General features: G+C 35.9%; 1 protein-coding gene across 2 annotated transcripts in view; it reads right to left on the reverse strand.

Annotated features, from left to right (window-relative positions):
* LRRC28 (leucine rich repeat containing 28) overlaps positions 1-16,473 on the reverse strand; it is a 174,164-nt gene that overhangs the window by 147,482 nt on the left and 10,209 nt on the right. For both annotated transcript variants that reach the window (XM_068556923.1, XM_068556913.1), the window contains exon 3: positions 6,658-6,698. In XM_068556923.1, coding sequence (XP_068413024.1) covers positions 6,658-6,698 — 41 coding nt within the window. The remainder of the gene's footprint in view (positions 1-6,657; positions 6,699-16,473) is intronic.

Raw genomic sequence — 16,473 nt, forward strand, 5'->3', positions numbered from 1 at the left:
TCAATGGGGAAAGAGTAGCCTTCTCAATAAATGGTGGTGAGATAACTGGATATCCCATGCAAAAACAGAACACAGACTTCTACATCACATCATATGCAAAAATTAACTCAAAATGGATCAAAGACCTAAATGTAAGAGCTAAAATTATACAACTCAAATAAGAAAAGAGGGGTAAATCTTCATGACATTGTATTAGAAAGTTTCTCAGACATGATAACAAAACACAAGCAACCAAATAAAAATTTATCAAGAAAGTGAAAGATAAACCACAGAATAGGAGAAAATATTTGCAAATCATATATATCAGGGGTCCCCAATCCCCGGGCCGCAGACCGGTACTAGTCCGTGCCCTATTAGGAACCAGGCCACACAGCAGGAGGTAAGCGGCAGGCAAGCAAGAGAAGCTTCATCTGCCGCTCCCCACTGCTCCCCATCGCTTGCATTACCACCTGAACACCTGCCCCCACCCCGTCCGTGGAAAAATTGTCTTCCCCAAAACCAGTCCTTGGTGCCAAAAAGGTTGGGGACTGCTGATATATATGATAAGGGTCTAGTATTCCAAATACATAAAACACTCTTAAGATAATAATTTTTAAACAGACAACAGATTTGAATAGATTTCCCCAAAGAAAATATACAAATGGCCAATAAGCACAGGAAAAGACATCATTAGTCATTAGAAAAATACAAATGAAAACTACAAGATACCAGTTCACACCTATTAGGGAGTTACAAGGAAATGGGGGAGGGGAATGACTATTGATGGGTTTCTTTTGGGGTGATGAAAATGTTCTGGATTAGACAGTGATAATGGCTGCTCAACCTTGTTTATACACCAAAACCACTGAACCATACACTTTAAAAGTGTATGATTAAAATTTTATGGTATGTAAGTTATATCTCAATTTAAAAAATGAAACATGCAATTTCCATGTGATTGAGCAATTACATTCTTAAGCATTTATCTCAGAGAAATGAAAACTTATTCACACACAAAAAACTATGTATGTGAATGTTCATAGCAGCTAAAAATTCATAATAGCTAAAAACTGGAAACAACCAATATGTCCTTCAATAAGTGAGTGGATGAACAAACTCCATTACATCCATACTGTGAAATATAACCCAACAACATAAAGGAACTATTGGTACATGCAACAACTTAAATAGATCTCAAGGAAATTATGCTGAATGAAAAAAAAAGTCAGTCCTGAAAGGTTATATACTATATGATTTATATAACATAACAAATTAAAATGACAAAATCATAGAGATGGAGAACAGAGTAGTAGTTGCCAGGGTTTGGGGGACAGGGGGAATGTGATTATAAAAGGGTAGAAAATGATGAAAACTGAATAATATCAGTGGATTGTAGCAATGTCAATTTCCTGGTGGTGATCTTATACTGTAGTTATACAAGACATGAACACTGGCAGAACCTAAAAGAGTACACAAGGATGTTTACGTATTATTTCTTATGATTACGTGTGACTACCATTATCTCAAAGCAAAAAGTTTAATTTTTTAAAAAGGAGAAATAAAGACTTTTTTCAGGCAAACCAAATCTGAGAGAATATAGGAATTAATATAAAAGACATTTTTTTCTCATTTTTAAATTTCTTTAATTAACAATTTAAATTCAAAATTATAATAGTGTATTTTGCCAGTTATCAATTTTGTCTCTCAGCTCCAAATCTACCTGCTATGCCATATTGGAGCTGGACCCTGTCAAAATTTCTCCTTTGCCAACTGATCTAATGTTAGGCCTAATGTTATCAAAAGAGGGTACTGGAGTGACTCTGCAAGATGAGAGTAGCAGGAAGGCATTTCCCTTCTGGGTCCAGTCCCCTTTCAATTTTGTATTCAGCACAGAGCCAAGGCCCAGTAGCCCTCTTGGACAACCTTAAACCACGTTCTCAAAGTGACCATGAAGTCACTTTTGTGGCATCTCAGGCTATTATCCTCAGGCCACACTCTCCCCATCCAACAATGCACTTCTATAAAGAACTTCAGTTGGCCTCAAGCAACTGTCTTCCCACCCTGTGGCCACCTCTGCGTTAGCTCTGCCACACTCTCAGGCAATTGCCTCCTCCCCACCAGTCAGACTGCTTCTAATAGATCAGCTCTACATTACCAATACCGTCCTGCAACAGTGAGCTGATATTACAGATCTCCTCTGGCCTAACCAGATGGCAAGGTTCTTCACCACCAGAACACTGTATGTTTTGTGGCAGCCACATCTTCTTTGAAGAAGTCTAATCTCAGCCTAGGTTTGGGGCTCTCCTAAGTCTTTAGTTCCTTCATTGTCTACTTTCTCTTGGTCCAGATCTACTTTTTTGTACTTACTAATTAATTATGAATACCATGGAGTCCTCTTTTACCTCTTTTAGTAGTTAATAACATTTTACTAGTTAACAATTCTTTATATTAATTTTCCCTGCTTAAATTAGGGGTATGGTTTCTATCTCCTAACTGGACCCTGACTGATATATACATGGTTTATACATACATAGATCTATCTCTCTCACAACACTCACACACATGTAAAACACAGGACAGTAGCACAAAGGATAGGAGCGATGAACTGAAAGTATTGATCTGAGGTTCTTATATTAAATGTGAAGTAGTATATTATGTGAAGGTAGATTATAATAAGTTAAAGAAACATAATATAAACCTTTCAACATTGAAATGGAGTTAATAAATCAATAATGGTAGTAAAATTTAATCCTAAATAACACAAAAATAATTTAAAAGAAGAAAAGTAAAGAGGGAAAAAATAACAAAGAACAACTGGGACAAATAGAAGACAAATTGTTAAGTTGGTGAACTTAAATTCAATCATATCAGTAATCATATTAAACATAAACAGTCTAAACACTCCAGTTAAATGAGCCAGATTGTTAGACTGATCAAAATCAAAGAACCAACTAATGTTGACTTCAAGAAACCCACTTGAGTTATAAAGGCAGAAACAGATTAAAATAAAAGAATGCAAGTTCTAATTCCAGTACAGCAGAATAAACTCCTATTGGACCAATCCTCTGGCAACTAAAACACTGAACAACACACACAGACAAAATGGACCTAAGGCACTGCAAGAGTAAACAAAAAAACCAGTTCTGAAGGAGAGTCAAAACTTATAAGAAAGAGTGGCACTGGGTGAGTCTGGGTTTCATTTAAAAAAAAAAAAAGCATTTAGTCTAAGGAAGGATACAGTTACCACAAAAAAATGGCTAAAATTCCAACAGAAAACTGCAGCCTTGCTAGCCTAAAGGAGGACAGAGTTCAGGGCAACCATGGCCCCTGACAAATAAAGGGAGAATACCAGAAAAAAAAAAAAAAGCCAGGGAGGGGAAACCCCAAATCCTATGTATAAACTTTGCCTAAATCAGTGGCTGACTGCAAAACCATTTACATGTGGAAGGAACTACAACTAAAGATAAAAGAAGCAGACTGAGATTTCAGCTGCCTTCCAAGAGGCTGTTTACTGCTTGAGTCAAACCAGGTAAATTAATCACTGAAATATTGGGCTGGCCGGAAAGTTCGTTCGGGTTTTTCCATAAGATGTTATGGAAAAACCCGAACGAACTTTCCGGCCAGCCCAATAAAATCATCAACACTCTTTGATGATATATAACAGATACCAGTCTCCAAAACATACGTCCTCATTTGTCAGAATATAATCTAAAATTACTCAATATATGAAAACCCAGAAAAATGTCAACAACAACAATGGATAGCAACCTCAAGAAAAGACAGCAACCTCAGGAGACAGTCAAATATTTTTAAAGGGCTCAAAGAAATAAAAACCATCAAGTTAGAATTCAACAGCCATTGTATAGATAATTCAGTGTGGAGTCTTATGGTGCAATCTTCTTCACCTTCATCTTTGTTTCACCTTTTTGCCTGAAGCCCCCAAGAATTTTTCCTTTAGCTTTAAGGTCTGAAAAAACCTTTGAAAAAATTTCACACCCATTACTAACAAAAAAGTCTTGAGAAAATAGGAATTAACAGTGTGGTAAGTAGCGCCTAGAATGGTCCCCAATGATCTCTGCTACCTGGCATTCAGGACCTTGTGTAATAGCCTCCCCTTGAGTGTTCATTAGATCTAGTGGCTTCCTTCTAAAGGACAGATATAATAACAGTGACAGGATGCCACTTCCACGATTAGGTCAGAAAGAGACTATGGCTCCTGTCTCGTATACCCTCTCTTGCTCTTCTGCTTGCTCACTCTGATGGAAATCAGCTGCCATGTTGTGAGCGACATAACAGAGGCTAAGCAGCAAGGAACTAAAGGAGTTCTCTGGCCAACAGCCAGCTAGGAACTGAGGCCCTCAGTCCAACGAACTGCAAGAAATTGGTTGAATCCTGCCAACAACCACATGAGTGAACACAGAAGAGGATCTTTCTTCAGTTGAGCTTTCAGGTAAGTCAGCAGCCCTGGGCAACAATCTTGATTAGAGACTTGAAAGAGACACTGAAGCAAAGGCACCCAGCTAAGCCAAGCCCAGATTCTGGACCTTCAGAAAATATCAGAGAATAAGTGTTTATTCTTTTAAGCACCCCTACATTTTAAGCAACTACATTTTGGGTAATCTGTTAAGCAGCAATAGATTACTAACACAGATGGATATTTACTGAACACAAAAGAATTGTGTTAACTGTAAAGCCAGCATCTTTCTTAGTGGGGAAAACCTGGAGGTATTCCCACTAAGGTCAGAAAGATGACAAGGATGCCCACTACCTCAAGTACAATTTCACACTGCTCTGGAGAGGGACTAGCCAATGCAATCAGAATAGAGAAAATAATTAAAGATTTGGAAAAGAAGAAATAACACTGTCTGTATTTTCAGACATGAGAGTATACCTGGAAAACTCTGGAGAATCAATGATAAAACTAACTCAAACAATAAAATATTTCAGGAAGGAGCAAGATATAAAGTTAACATGCAAAAACCCATAGTGCTCCTATATACAAAAAATAGCCTGTTAGAAGATATAACAGATAAGAAAAATCATTTACACAGCAAAAAAATTAAATATTTAGGAACAAACTATTAGAAATGTTCAAAATCTATATGAAGAAAAATATAAAGCACCTATTAAGGACAGAAAAGTAGACCTAAAAAAATGTTAAGTCATCCTTGTTCTTGGAAATACACACTGAAGTATTTAAGGGTAAAGAACCACGATGTATGTAACTTTTCAAAAGCTTCAGAAAAAAAATAAATACACATATAATATGTATAAAGAGAATGAAAGCAAAAACTTGATAAAGCAAATGGGGTAGAACATCACCAAAGATGTTTAAACTGAACCTAATCCAGAGGAAACAATCAGACAAATCCAGACATCTACTTCAAAAAGATATTTTTTGGGGAAAATTGGGATAATTTAAATACGAACTATATATTGGATGATATTATTGAATTAATATTACTTTTCTTAGGCCTAAAAACAATACAATTATGTGCAAAAATGTCTTTATTCTTAGGAGATACATACTAATGTATTTAGGGGTAAAATATCATAATGTGTGTGAGAGAGGGAGAAAAGGAAGGCGGAGGGAGAGAGCAAGAGTAAAGAGAGGGTAGGAAAGGCAAAGGGAGAAAGGAAATGTGGCAAAATGTTAACTGGTTAAATTTAGGTGAAGACTGAACAACAGTCTTAGGTGATCCTTGAACAACACGGGTCTGAACTACACAAGTCCATTTATACTCTGATTTTTTTTTTCAACAAGTACCTACTACAGTACTACACCATCTGAGGTTGGGTGAGTCCACAGATGTGGAACTGTGGATATGGAGGGCCGACTATAAAGTTATACTTGGATTTTCAACTATGAGGGAGGGGCACCTCTAACCCCCATGATGTTCAAGGATCAATTGTATGGATGCTCATTGTGCTATGTTTTCAACTTTTTTGCTGGTTTGAAATTTTTTAAAATAAAAGGATGGATAAAAAAGAAAACGACAGAGACTCGCGGCTTATAGATGAAGGTGTAAAGTTAGCTTTCCCTACTTTACCTCCTGAAAATCATGCCAAATAATAAAAGGAACAAGAAAAGGTGATGCAAATTCCTCCTTCAACAGAATTAAACAGGTAGAAAGAAAGGGAAATACAAGATATTGAAATTTCTTATCTTCCTTAGTGAATAGATACTTGAAGTTGATGTACTAAAAAACACAGGTGTAAACATTATTTAGTATTATGGAGGTAAATCATCAACAGAACTAAAACAAATGTAGGATGTAAGGAAGGGGGCTTCTACTCTATGTTTTAAATCTTTTATACCATCAGACTGTTCATATCAGTATCACATGTAGTAGTAGTAACAATAATAATAATAAATATTCCCAATAACATGGACTACCCAGAAGGATTCTGTGACAAAGATGCTGCACCCAGAAAAAATGTATCTTTCAACACCTTCACTACCCTGAACTGAGATATTTAAAACACAAATTTAAATGGTAAAATACTTTAAAATACTATTGGGTTTAGCAGAACCACGGGTCTACCTACATGAGCACCATGATCATGATACCAAAAAATAATAAATTAATACATTAAAATTGTATTTCCTATTATTTCAAATAACTTAAAATTATGTTCATTCTTGTCTTTTAAAAAAATTTGAATAAGCAGACTCACAGTTCCACAAGGTTTGGAAGCTTCTGAGCAAGGTTTTCTGGCTGAAAATTAAAAACTCAGAATTAAATTTTATTTTTGAAAAATGTATAAACATTTCTAAATAGCTTAAACACAAAGTACTACCTTTTGAAGGGCTGTAAATTTTCAGAAAATGTGAAAATAATAAATCAGCAGGTCTGGGTTTATGCTTACATAGACCATACTACAATTTAAATTTATACATTTGAACAGAAACCAGATCTCATACTCCACAATCATGGAAGAAATGAAAATGTTTTTAACAGACACAGACAGAGGGAATAACACTATGTGACGTCGGAGCCAGAGATTGGAGTGATGCAGCTGCAAAGTCAAGGAACACCGCTAGCAACCTCCAGAAGCTTGGAGAAAGGAACAGATTCTTCCTCAGAGCCACAAGAAGAAACCAACCCAGCCAACACCTTGATTTTGAACTTCTGCCCTCCAGAACTGTGAGACAATCAATTTCTGTTATTTTAAGTCACCTAGCCTGTGTAATTTGTTATAGCAGCCCTAAGAAAATAACACCTACCCCCCGCCAAACCAAAATCCCAAACTGCTCCTCAGGAGGAAGAAACTGAAATCCCAGGGGGCCGACATCAAGACCTAACTAAACTCAGGATAAAAAGAGTAAGCTGGAGCTCAGGTGGTCTAAGGGAGTGTCACATCTGGCCCAAGTTCTAAGTTCGGAGTAGGAGTGTGATGTGGCAGGGATAGGAAACTGGCCATTGGGAAGAGAGGAAGGGAGATGGGTCTAGGTCTCTTACACAGAGTCATAGCCCTGGAAGGACTGGCTATTCCATGAGAAGAATCCTAGAAAAATTCCACTCGTAGCCTGAAAGCAGACTTCTCTCTGCTGGAGGCCCTGGATAGAAGGAAAAGCCTCCTGTAAGTAACTGAAAGTCAGCCTGCATCTCTCACACATGCACATGCACACAGATACACATAAACACAAAGACAGGAGTTGTTAAAACTAAAGGAGCACACTGAGTCAGGAGTAATTTTTTTTTATTCTACATTAAAACATACTGTAGAGTTAAGCTAAATATCAGTAACAAAGAATCAGGAATGGCTTTTTAAAAGAAATTATGTCTAACCTGAGGCTTGAAGGACAAATATAAATTATCAGAGGTTGCCATGGAGCGGGGAGGAGGAAAGTTCTGGTTAGCTTTGTAGGCACATGAAGCAACATATGAAAAGACAAAAAGAGAGAGAGGTATGTTTGGGAAATCAAAAATATAATTTTTTCTGCTGTAGCTCCCCAACAGTACTCATGACAAAATCTTATATTTTCAAACAGCTGTTATAAAAACAATTGTGTCAACAGAAAAACAAAAGTTTGGGGGATTATAAAGTTTTAGATTTGTAACAAATAATTTTTCTGACAGAAACTTATAAACAGCGATTATCATTAGGAAAAGGACCAGTGTTGCTATTCGCCATCTACTTTTTTATCATCTGAATCTTTAACAATGAGCATGTATGTCTTTTAAATTAAAAAAATTAAAATTAAATTTTAAAATGTAGTATTTACATTGCTACATAATTGAGTAACCAATCATATGATACACAATTTAGGTTCTAAACACTCAATAAGAGAAATGCCATTAGTTTGGTATTTCTGGGCCATAGGGTATGAAGGTATATGATTTTGCAGAGAGTATCAAGGAACAGATCACTAAGGGCTTATATTTTATATTGAGGAAAAACTATTTTTAAAAATCTTGAACACAATGGAAATCCACTAGTTTATTTTAATCAAGGAAATAAAACTATTAATTTAATATAGGCATACTGATGTATTTAAATACTTAGCAACAGTATCCCAAGCTACTTACATATATAATATCCTCGCCCTTTTACAATAACCAAATAGCACTGAATATGAATACTGTTATGAAGTCAGTGAAACATTTATTGAGTTCCCACTTTTGATAAAACCACATTTTGTTTTCAAATGCTGAATGCTGTGATTCCCTTTACCCCATGTTTTGACATCAATATCTGCAATGAGGTCCTTCATGAATGGTCTTTCCTTGAAAGTTGCTCTTGGATCTGTCCAAGTCCCCAAAATGTTTCTTCTAGTACTGGTATCTCGTACCAGTACCAGTACTATCTCGTAGTAAGAGGAATATACACTTCCACTTATGGGCATACTTACAAAGCATCCCAGGCAAACTAAAGCACTCTGTGGGTGGTGGAGGGGAGGTAAGAGGCTTAATAGTTGTTCCTCTAAAAAGGAAAGGCTTGTCCAGAAAAGAAGTGGTATTAGACCCTCATCTAGTTTGATCTGCTACAATATCAGTATCATATCTGGCTAACTAAAGGACCCATGGTCATTCTTTCCAGATGCCTACTTGTCTCCCATTTTTCCATGACAGTATCGCCATTTTTCCATGACAAACTAGTTACTTCTTTGAGCTATTTAGCTACACACACAATTAAGCACTGAATAATATTCCTGCTGCCATTAGTGCATCACTATGTCTTTATTAGCAAGTACCCTGTGTTTTAATTTAAAAATAAGCACACCAACCTTGAGAAAATTGCAGTTCATTAGAATACTGGGTTTTAAAAAACCCCAAAAGCCTGGTAAATAATCAGCCTGCTGCAAAGGCTGTGGCTGACACCTACTGGTGTTCTCTAATACACTCTCTGCTTTCTAGTGGCACATTTTAGAAATGTAACTGAATAATATAAGAGAAATATTATACATTTTAAGTTTTCTATTTCCATAGTTTATGAAAAGTGGGTAAGAGACTGGACAACTATATAGTTAACATCAACATTTTTGTTACTCTGCGGGTAACTAAGCTCTAATGCTGGATTACAGATGCCACACAAACTAGTTTATCTTGATCTATAGGATTTAGTCTATTAAGTTTTAAAATGTTTTTAAATTTTAAAATCCTGATAGACAAAAGTAATAACCTTAAAGTGCCTTGCAAAACTGTTATTACTAATATTTCCTTCTTTTTCACAATTTTGACATACAAAAGTTTTACTAAACAACTTGTACCCAAATTCCTTGAGTATGAGTACTTCCTACTAAACTACTTAAAAATTGTTTTATAAATTAAGCCAAAATTCTCTTCATTAAATCTCATACTATCACTTAACTGAACAATTTTTTCTTTACAAATAATGTGAACTTCAGCAAGCACAGTTAGTATAAAATTTACCTCAAAATTTGAATCAATGATGCTTTACCATGTCCTTTTACGGAAAACTTTCAACCCCCTTAAATGGGAATGTTTTAAAATTGTGTATCTTGGAACAAATATGTCAAATATGTTGCAAACACATGTTCAATCCTGTTCTCTTGTAGTGACTGTGCACTACTTACTTTCTTTTCTTCTCCTTCTGGGCAGCTGGTAGGGTTACACTTCTCTCTTCAAGCTCGACGTGGCTAAGTGACTTGCTTCGGTCAATGGAATTATGTCAAAGTAGAGGCCTTAGAGAGCTTGAGCACGAAAGGTCCACAGTGACCTTTATCAGCTTTCATCCCTGAGTAAAGATACCATGAACCAAAGTCCCCAAGAGATCTGAGAGAGTAGTGCAGCATGAACGAGAAATCATTGTGCTGTTACAAACCACTAGGATTCAGGGTTCTGCAAAACCTGCTCCATCCAGCCTCTAACAACACATTTCAAAGAAGTCATGAATTAAGTGCATAGTTTCTACAGCAGTTATAAAAAGTAGAATAAAGTCAGACTTCTACCTCACACCATATACAAAAGTTAACTAAAAATTAACTAAAAACAGATCAATGACTTACAGCTAAGAGCTAAAACCATAAAACTCATAGAAGAAAACATGGGTAAATCTTCACGATCAAGGATTTGGCAATGGATTCATAGATATGAAACCAAAAGCAGGAGCAACAATAGAAAAAATGGATAAACTGGACTTCATCAAAATTTAAAATTTTTGTGCATAAAGGGACATTTCAAGAAAGTGAAAAGGCAACATACAGGAGAAAATATCTGCAAATCATATATCCAATAGGGGTCTAGCATTCAGAATATATAAAGAACACTTACAACTCAACCACAAAAAACAAACAACCCAATTGAAAACAGGCAAAGGATTTGAAAAGACATTCTTTAAAGAAGATATGCAAATGGTCAAAAAGCACATGAAAAGACACCCAAATTCATTAGCATTAGGGAAATGCAAATCAAAACCACAACGAGGTACCACTTCAAAACCACTAGGATAGCCATAATTTGTTAAAAATGTAAAATAACAACTACCGACAAGGATGTGGAGAAATTGGAACCCTTGTACATTGCTGGCAGTAATATAAAATGGTTCAGCCACCGTAGAAAACAGTTTGGCTGTTCCTCAAAAAGTTAAACATAGAATTGCCATAAGACTCCATAATTCCACTCATATATATATACCCAAAATAATTAAAAACAGGTACTTAAACATGTACATGTACACCCATGCTCATAGCAGCACTGTTCATAATAACCATAAGGTGGGAACAGCCCAAATGTCCATCAATGGATTAACAGATAAACAAATTATAGTATACACATACAGTGGCATCTAAGTCATAAGAAGGAATGAAGGAATGATACATGCTACCACTTGGATGAACCTTGAGAACATTCTGCTAAGTGAAAAGAAGCCCTACACAAAAGGTGACATATTGAATGATCCCATTTATATGAAATATCCAAAATAGATAAATCCAGAGAGATAGAACACAGATTGCTGGTTGCAGGGCTGGGGTGTGGAGGGGAGTGGGGAGAAACTGCTTAATGGATAAGGGGTTTTCCTTTGGAGTCATGGATATGTTTGGAGCTAGAAAGAGGCGGTGGTTGTGCAACACTGTGAATATACTAAATGTTACTTAATTTTTCACTTTAAAATGGTTAATTTTACATTGTGTCAATTTCACCTCAATAAATTATTTTTAATTTTAATAAAGTTAATAAAGTTTTGGTACTGAAGGCAAAAAAGTACTTCATTCAAAAACCACCACAACATACTCAACAAGCTTTCTAGTTGGATTAATAATCTGGTGACACTGCTTCTGGGCAAGCATACAGCAAGAGCTAAATACCATGTGGCTATATGAGAACAACTAAGGTAAACTTCTTTTACTACCAGGAATATTATTTCATTCCTCCTCAAGTATTTCTCCCTCTTTTATATATGTTTTAAAGCAGGATCTCTCAGCAGGAAAGTCAGAAGCTCTGGCAGGCTAACGGGAACAGAGAGAAATGAGCAGCACCACCTTTCCTTGTCCACAATAGCAGAAAGGCCCTCCACAGTCCTACTCACCACTTGCTCCCCAATGTCCCTTACCATTTACCCTCTTGTCTCTTGGCTCACTTCCCATTAACTACTCATTTTCCTCTTTTAAAATTTCTCTCCAAATAAACATTAAGCAGACCAAAAAAGCATGAGCCTGTCTTAAACACTTGTCATATTTCCTTGGTGTTTCCAGGAGATAGAAAAATACAGCAGATTCTCAATATCTGCATCTACCATCATCAAAATCTCTGACGGTTAAATTCCTTTCTTCTGAAACGAGTGACACAAAGGAATGTTATTAACTATGGTTTTCATTTGAATTATCCTAGAAAGCCTGACACACATTTTGGGAGGAGAGGGATGAGGGGAGGTGCTGGGGAGAGGGAGAAGGGGCAATAAGAAATGTGCTTAAGAGCATTAACAGCTCACTAACCCCTCCTAACAAGGGCTGTGCAATCACTGTTAGGTCAAGGACCACTAGAAGTTACCACTGACATCCTGTTTCCCAGCAAAAATGTAATGACTACACTGGGCAAATAATGAGTAATCTATTCATAAGCAATACAAAAAGGTAATCCCAAACATATGTCAGTGTTTTATGGGAAAATGCAAATTTTGATTATTTGGATATGAAAGCATAGCATCTTTAGGGTTTTTTGTTTATTTTCATGGTTCTAAAAGAAAAACAATGAAAAACCATGGCAAATACCCAAATTTCTTGGAATGCATCCATCAAAATAATCACAGATATTTTATGTCCCAAGTTCATTAAAACAAAAATTTCATTGGAAATTCATTGAATACAAGCATTACAAATATTAAAATAAAGCCATTTCAAAAGGGAAGGAAAGAGGGGAAAATTGAGAAAAGGAAACTTTCAAAATATGGACAAGTTCTTTTGTTTCTAAAGTTGTCTTTGAGGAGTCTAAAAAGAATTCTGGGAAAATTTTTCTTTACAATTCTGTAGCATTAACAAACAGTGGCAGTTTGACTTTCATGATAAAAATGAGTTGCTACTATCAATTTTAAGGTATTCTTTTTTTTTTCAGTCACGCACACCACTGGTCCGACAGAATTTCTACAATGATGGAAATATTCTCTAGCTACATGACCAATGTAGTGGCCACTAGCTACATGTGGCCATTAAGCACTTAAAATGTAGTTACTGTGACTATGGAATTGAATTTTCAGTATTATTTCGTTTATCAATAATTTAAACATTAGTACCACACATAACTAGTAGCTATCATGTTAGTGCAAAATTTATATCATTACACTCACTACCAATTTTTTCACTTAAAATCAGCTCTTTTAGATATAAAACATAAAAGAACTACTTAACTAACTGCATGAATGATAAAATTTTTAGATTATTTTTCTTCAAAATGATGAAATATTTGTTTGACATTTATAGAGGCTAAAATTATCACCTTAAAAAATATAAATAAATGTTAAGTATCTGCAAAAGTGCAAGTGTTTCATTGCCAAAAATGTAAAACAAACTTCAAGACTGATATTTTTTACTTAGCAAAAACTCTCACAGAAAATACGCTCAAAATTAAAAAGACTGTACATCTGATACATTTACAAAACTGAAATATGTAGTTGGTCCTGTGTGCGGGTTCCACATCCTCTGATTCAACTAACCACAGATCAAAAATATTCAGGGGAAAAAAATTCCAGAAAGTTCCAAAAAGCAAAACTTGAATTTGCTACACCAGCAACTATTACATAACATTTACATTGTATTCACAACTACTGATATAGCATTTACATTGTATTAGGTATTATAAGCAATCTTATAAGGTGATTTTAAAGTATATAGGAGGATATGCATAGGTTATATGCAAATACCAAGCCATTTTATGTAAGGGACTTGAGCATCCTCTGATTTTGGTATCGGAGAGGGTACTGGAACCAACCCCCCGCAGATACCAAGGGACGACTGTATCTGAATATTTTCCAAAAGAAAACAAACATTAAAAATTACTTAAATTCTTTGTAAAGTATTGGGACTTTCCTGGTGGTCCAGTGGTTAAGAATCTGCCTTCCAACGCAGAGGATGTGGGTTCGATCCCTGGTCGAGGAACTAAGATCCCACATGCCACAGGGCAACTAAGCCCGCACGCCGCAACTACTGAGCCCACGCGCTCTAGAGCCCGCACGCCACAACTAGGGAGCCAACGTGCCCCAACTACTGAGGCTGTGCACTCTGGAGCCCACATGCCACAACTAGAGAGAAGCCCACACACCGCAACTAGAGAAGCCTGCACACCGCAACGAAAAGATCCCGCATGCCACAATGAAGATCCTGGGTGCCACAACTAAGACCCAACACAGCCAAATAAATAAATAAATATTAAAAAAAATTTTTTTTGTGAAGTATTAATATTAAAAATATTTGTTTAAAAAGGAAAGCTATATAGATATCATAAACAAGGGTTGAAGATTAGATCATCATATGCCCCCACCTACTTTCTATTTTTTTATTTTTAAAAAAACCTATTTAATATGCATACAGTAAGTATGATTTTATAAATGGAATTTTCACAGCAACAAAAATAGACACAAAAAAAGAATACTAAACACTTCTTCCATAAGGCCAGATCAACCATTTAAAAATATACCTACCCTTTATAATTCTATATGCTTATAACATACTTGTTTGTTTTAGGAGGGAACAGTGTTCCAAGCTCAATGTATGATATTTTAAGCACCTTACATACATTTTATCTATTTCTTTCTATCTATTTATCTATCTATCGGGAGAGGGAGAGACAGAGACTGATTCGATGGGGCTAACATTTAAAAATTGGTATCTCAGTGCACAGGTACCTCATTTCTAGTATAGTGAATGCTTGAAAATGAATTTAAACTTGTGGAAACATATACAAAGTAATGGCTTCTGAGTCTTCTGCTTGTACACAGAATCCCTCAAGTGGACAAGGATATGGTCTAGTGTTAGATAAAGATCTGTATCCCTGCCCCTTCCTTCTAAAACCTCCCTCCTAATTCCCCAGGCAAAAACTACAAATCACGAAGAGCGGGTTAAATCATGTTCCCCATATTTCTTTAAGAAAGTATAGAATGATGCATGTTGTAAAAGTATTTCTATCAAAAGTTAGACTCACAGTAAAACTCAGAGGTAAACTTCAAAGAGGTAACTAGGAAAACTCACCTAACATGGAACACCTCATTGCTCCACAGTGGATAAATGTGGTTAAATTTTAACTACATGGTGCTAGGCTAGAAACAGGTCATCAATAAATACCTGCAGAATTAAAAAAGCAAGACTAACTGGACTACAAATTAGAAGACCTGCTTTTTGCTCTAACTGGCCATAAAAATGACTTTAGACACATCTATTAACCTCTTCTAAGCTTACTTACCTCAAAAAAGAAAAACTGCCTAAATCATCTATAAAGTTCCATATAGCTTTGAAATTCTATGATTCAACAGAATAAATTAAAGGTCAGACATTCATTTTCCAAGCTATTTCAAATAGTTTAAGTATTTGACAAGGAGCTACTGTCAATCAACCAGTAACAATGAGGAAAAGTTACTTAAATCTGAAAATTCAGTAGGAAAAACAGCTTTGATTTATAACAACACTCACACTTTTCAGGCACAGGTATATTACTGAGACGGGGTACATTTGTAATGAATGTTTTGCAGGACTATAAGTGTTAAAACATAAACAGAGCATCAGAATGCTTTACCATTTGACATAAGTCGTTTCCACACATGCAATTTAAGAAATAACTAAGATGTTTTTATACAGAGCTAACTCAAGAACAGAGTATTCACAGTGATTATGGAGGCCCTACACCCTAGCAGCAGTGGAAGCTGCAGGGGTCCAACAGATTAGGGAAAAACAAGAAGCCCTTGTGCTGGAATTCAAAATGAACCAATCAAACAGAAACAAAACCATTCCCTCTCCCTACTTCTTCTGGCACACTTGATTGCATGGTGCTTTTTTTTTTTTACCATCTCTTTAACTTATTGTTTTTCCCTTCAGGGTGTTCTGATGTTCATTTGATCCAGATCCTACTCTTACCAAATTCAAAGTGGGTAGAGCATGTAGCTGTGTGACTTCTCAGTCATCAACCCCTTTCACCCTCAACCCAGCCACCAGTTGCAAGGAGCATAAACGCAGGCATCACCATCATTGTAAATCAAAACGTTTAGACTCACTGATTAATAAAATTTGAGAGCTGGATAAGATCTTAGTGGCACTAAATTCCAATAATCTTATTTTGATTTTTAATTATAAAAATCATATACTGAAAAGAATATAAACCAAACTTAGTAGTAGGACCTTTCCCTTTTACTATAAACACTTAAGTGTAAGGCTCTGTTTATTCCAGCTCCCACCCCCGTTCTTGTGCCCTCCCCTCTTCCACAGCTATAATCACTATTGTTTGATGTATTCTTTTTTTATGCCTTAGTTTATTTGTCTATAAAGTAGGAATAATAGTGCCTACCTCATAGGACTGTCTTGCAGATTAATTAGATTAATACATATAA

Source organism: Eschrichtius robustus, chromosome 1 (genome assembly GCF_028021215.1).
Source record: "Eschrichtius robustus isolate mEscRob2 chromosome 1, mEscRob2.pri, whole genome shotgun sequence".
NCBI lineage: Eukaryota > Metazoa > Chordata > Mammalia > Artiodactyla > Eschrichtiidae > Eschrichtius > Eschrichtius robustus.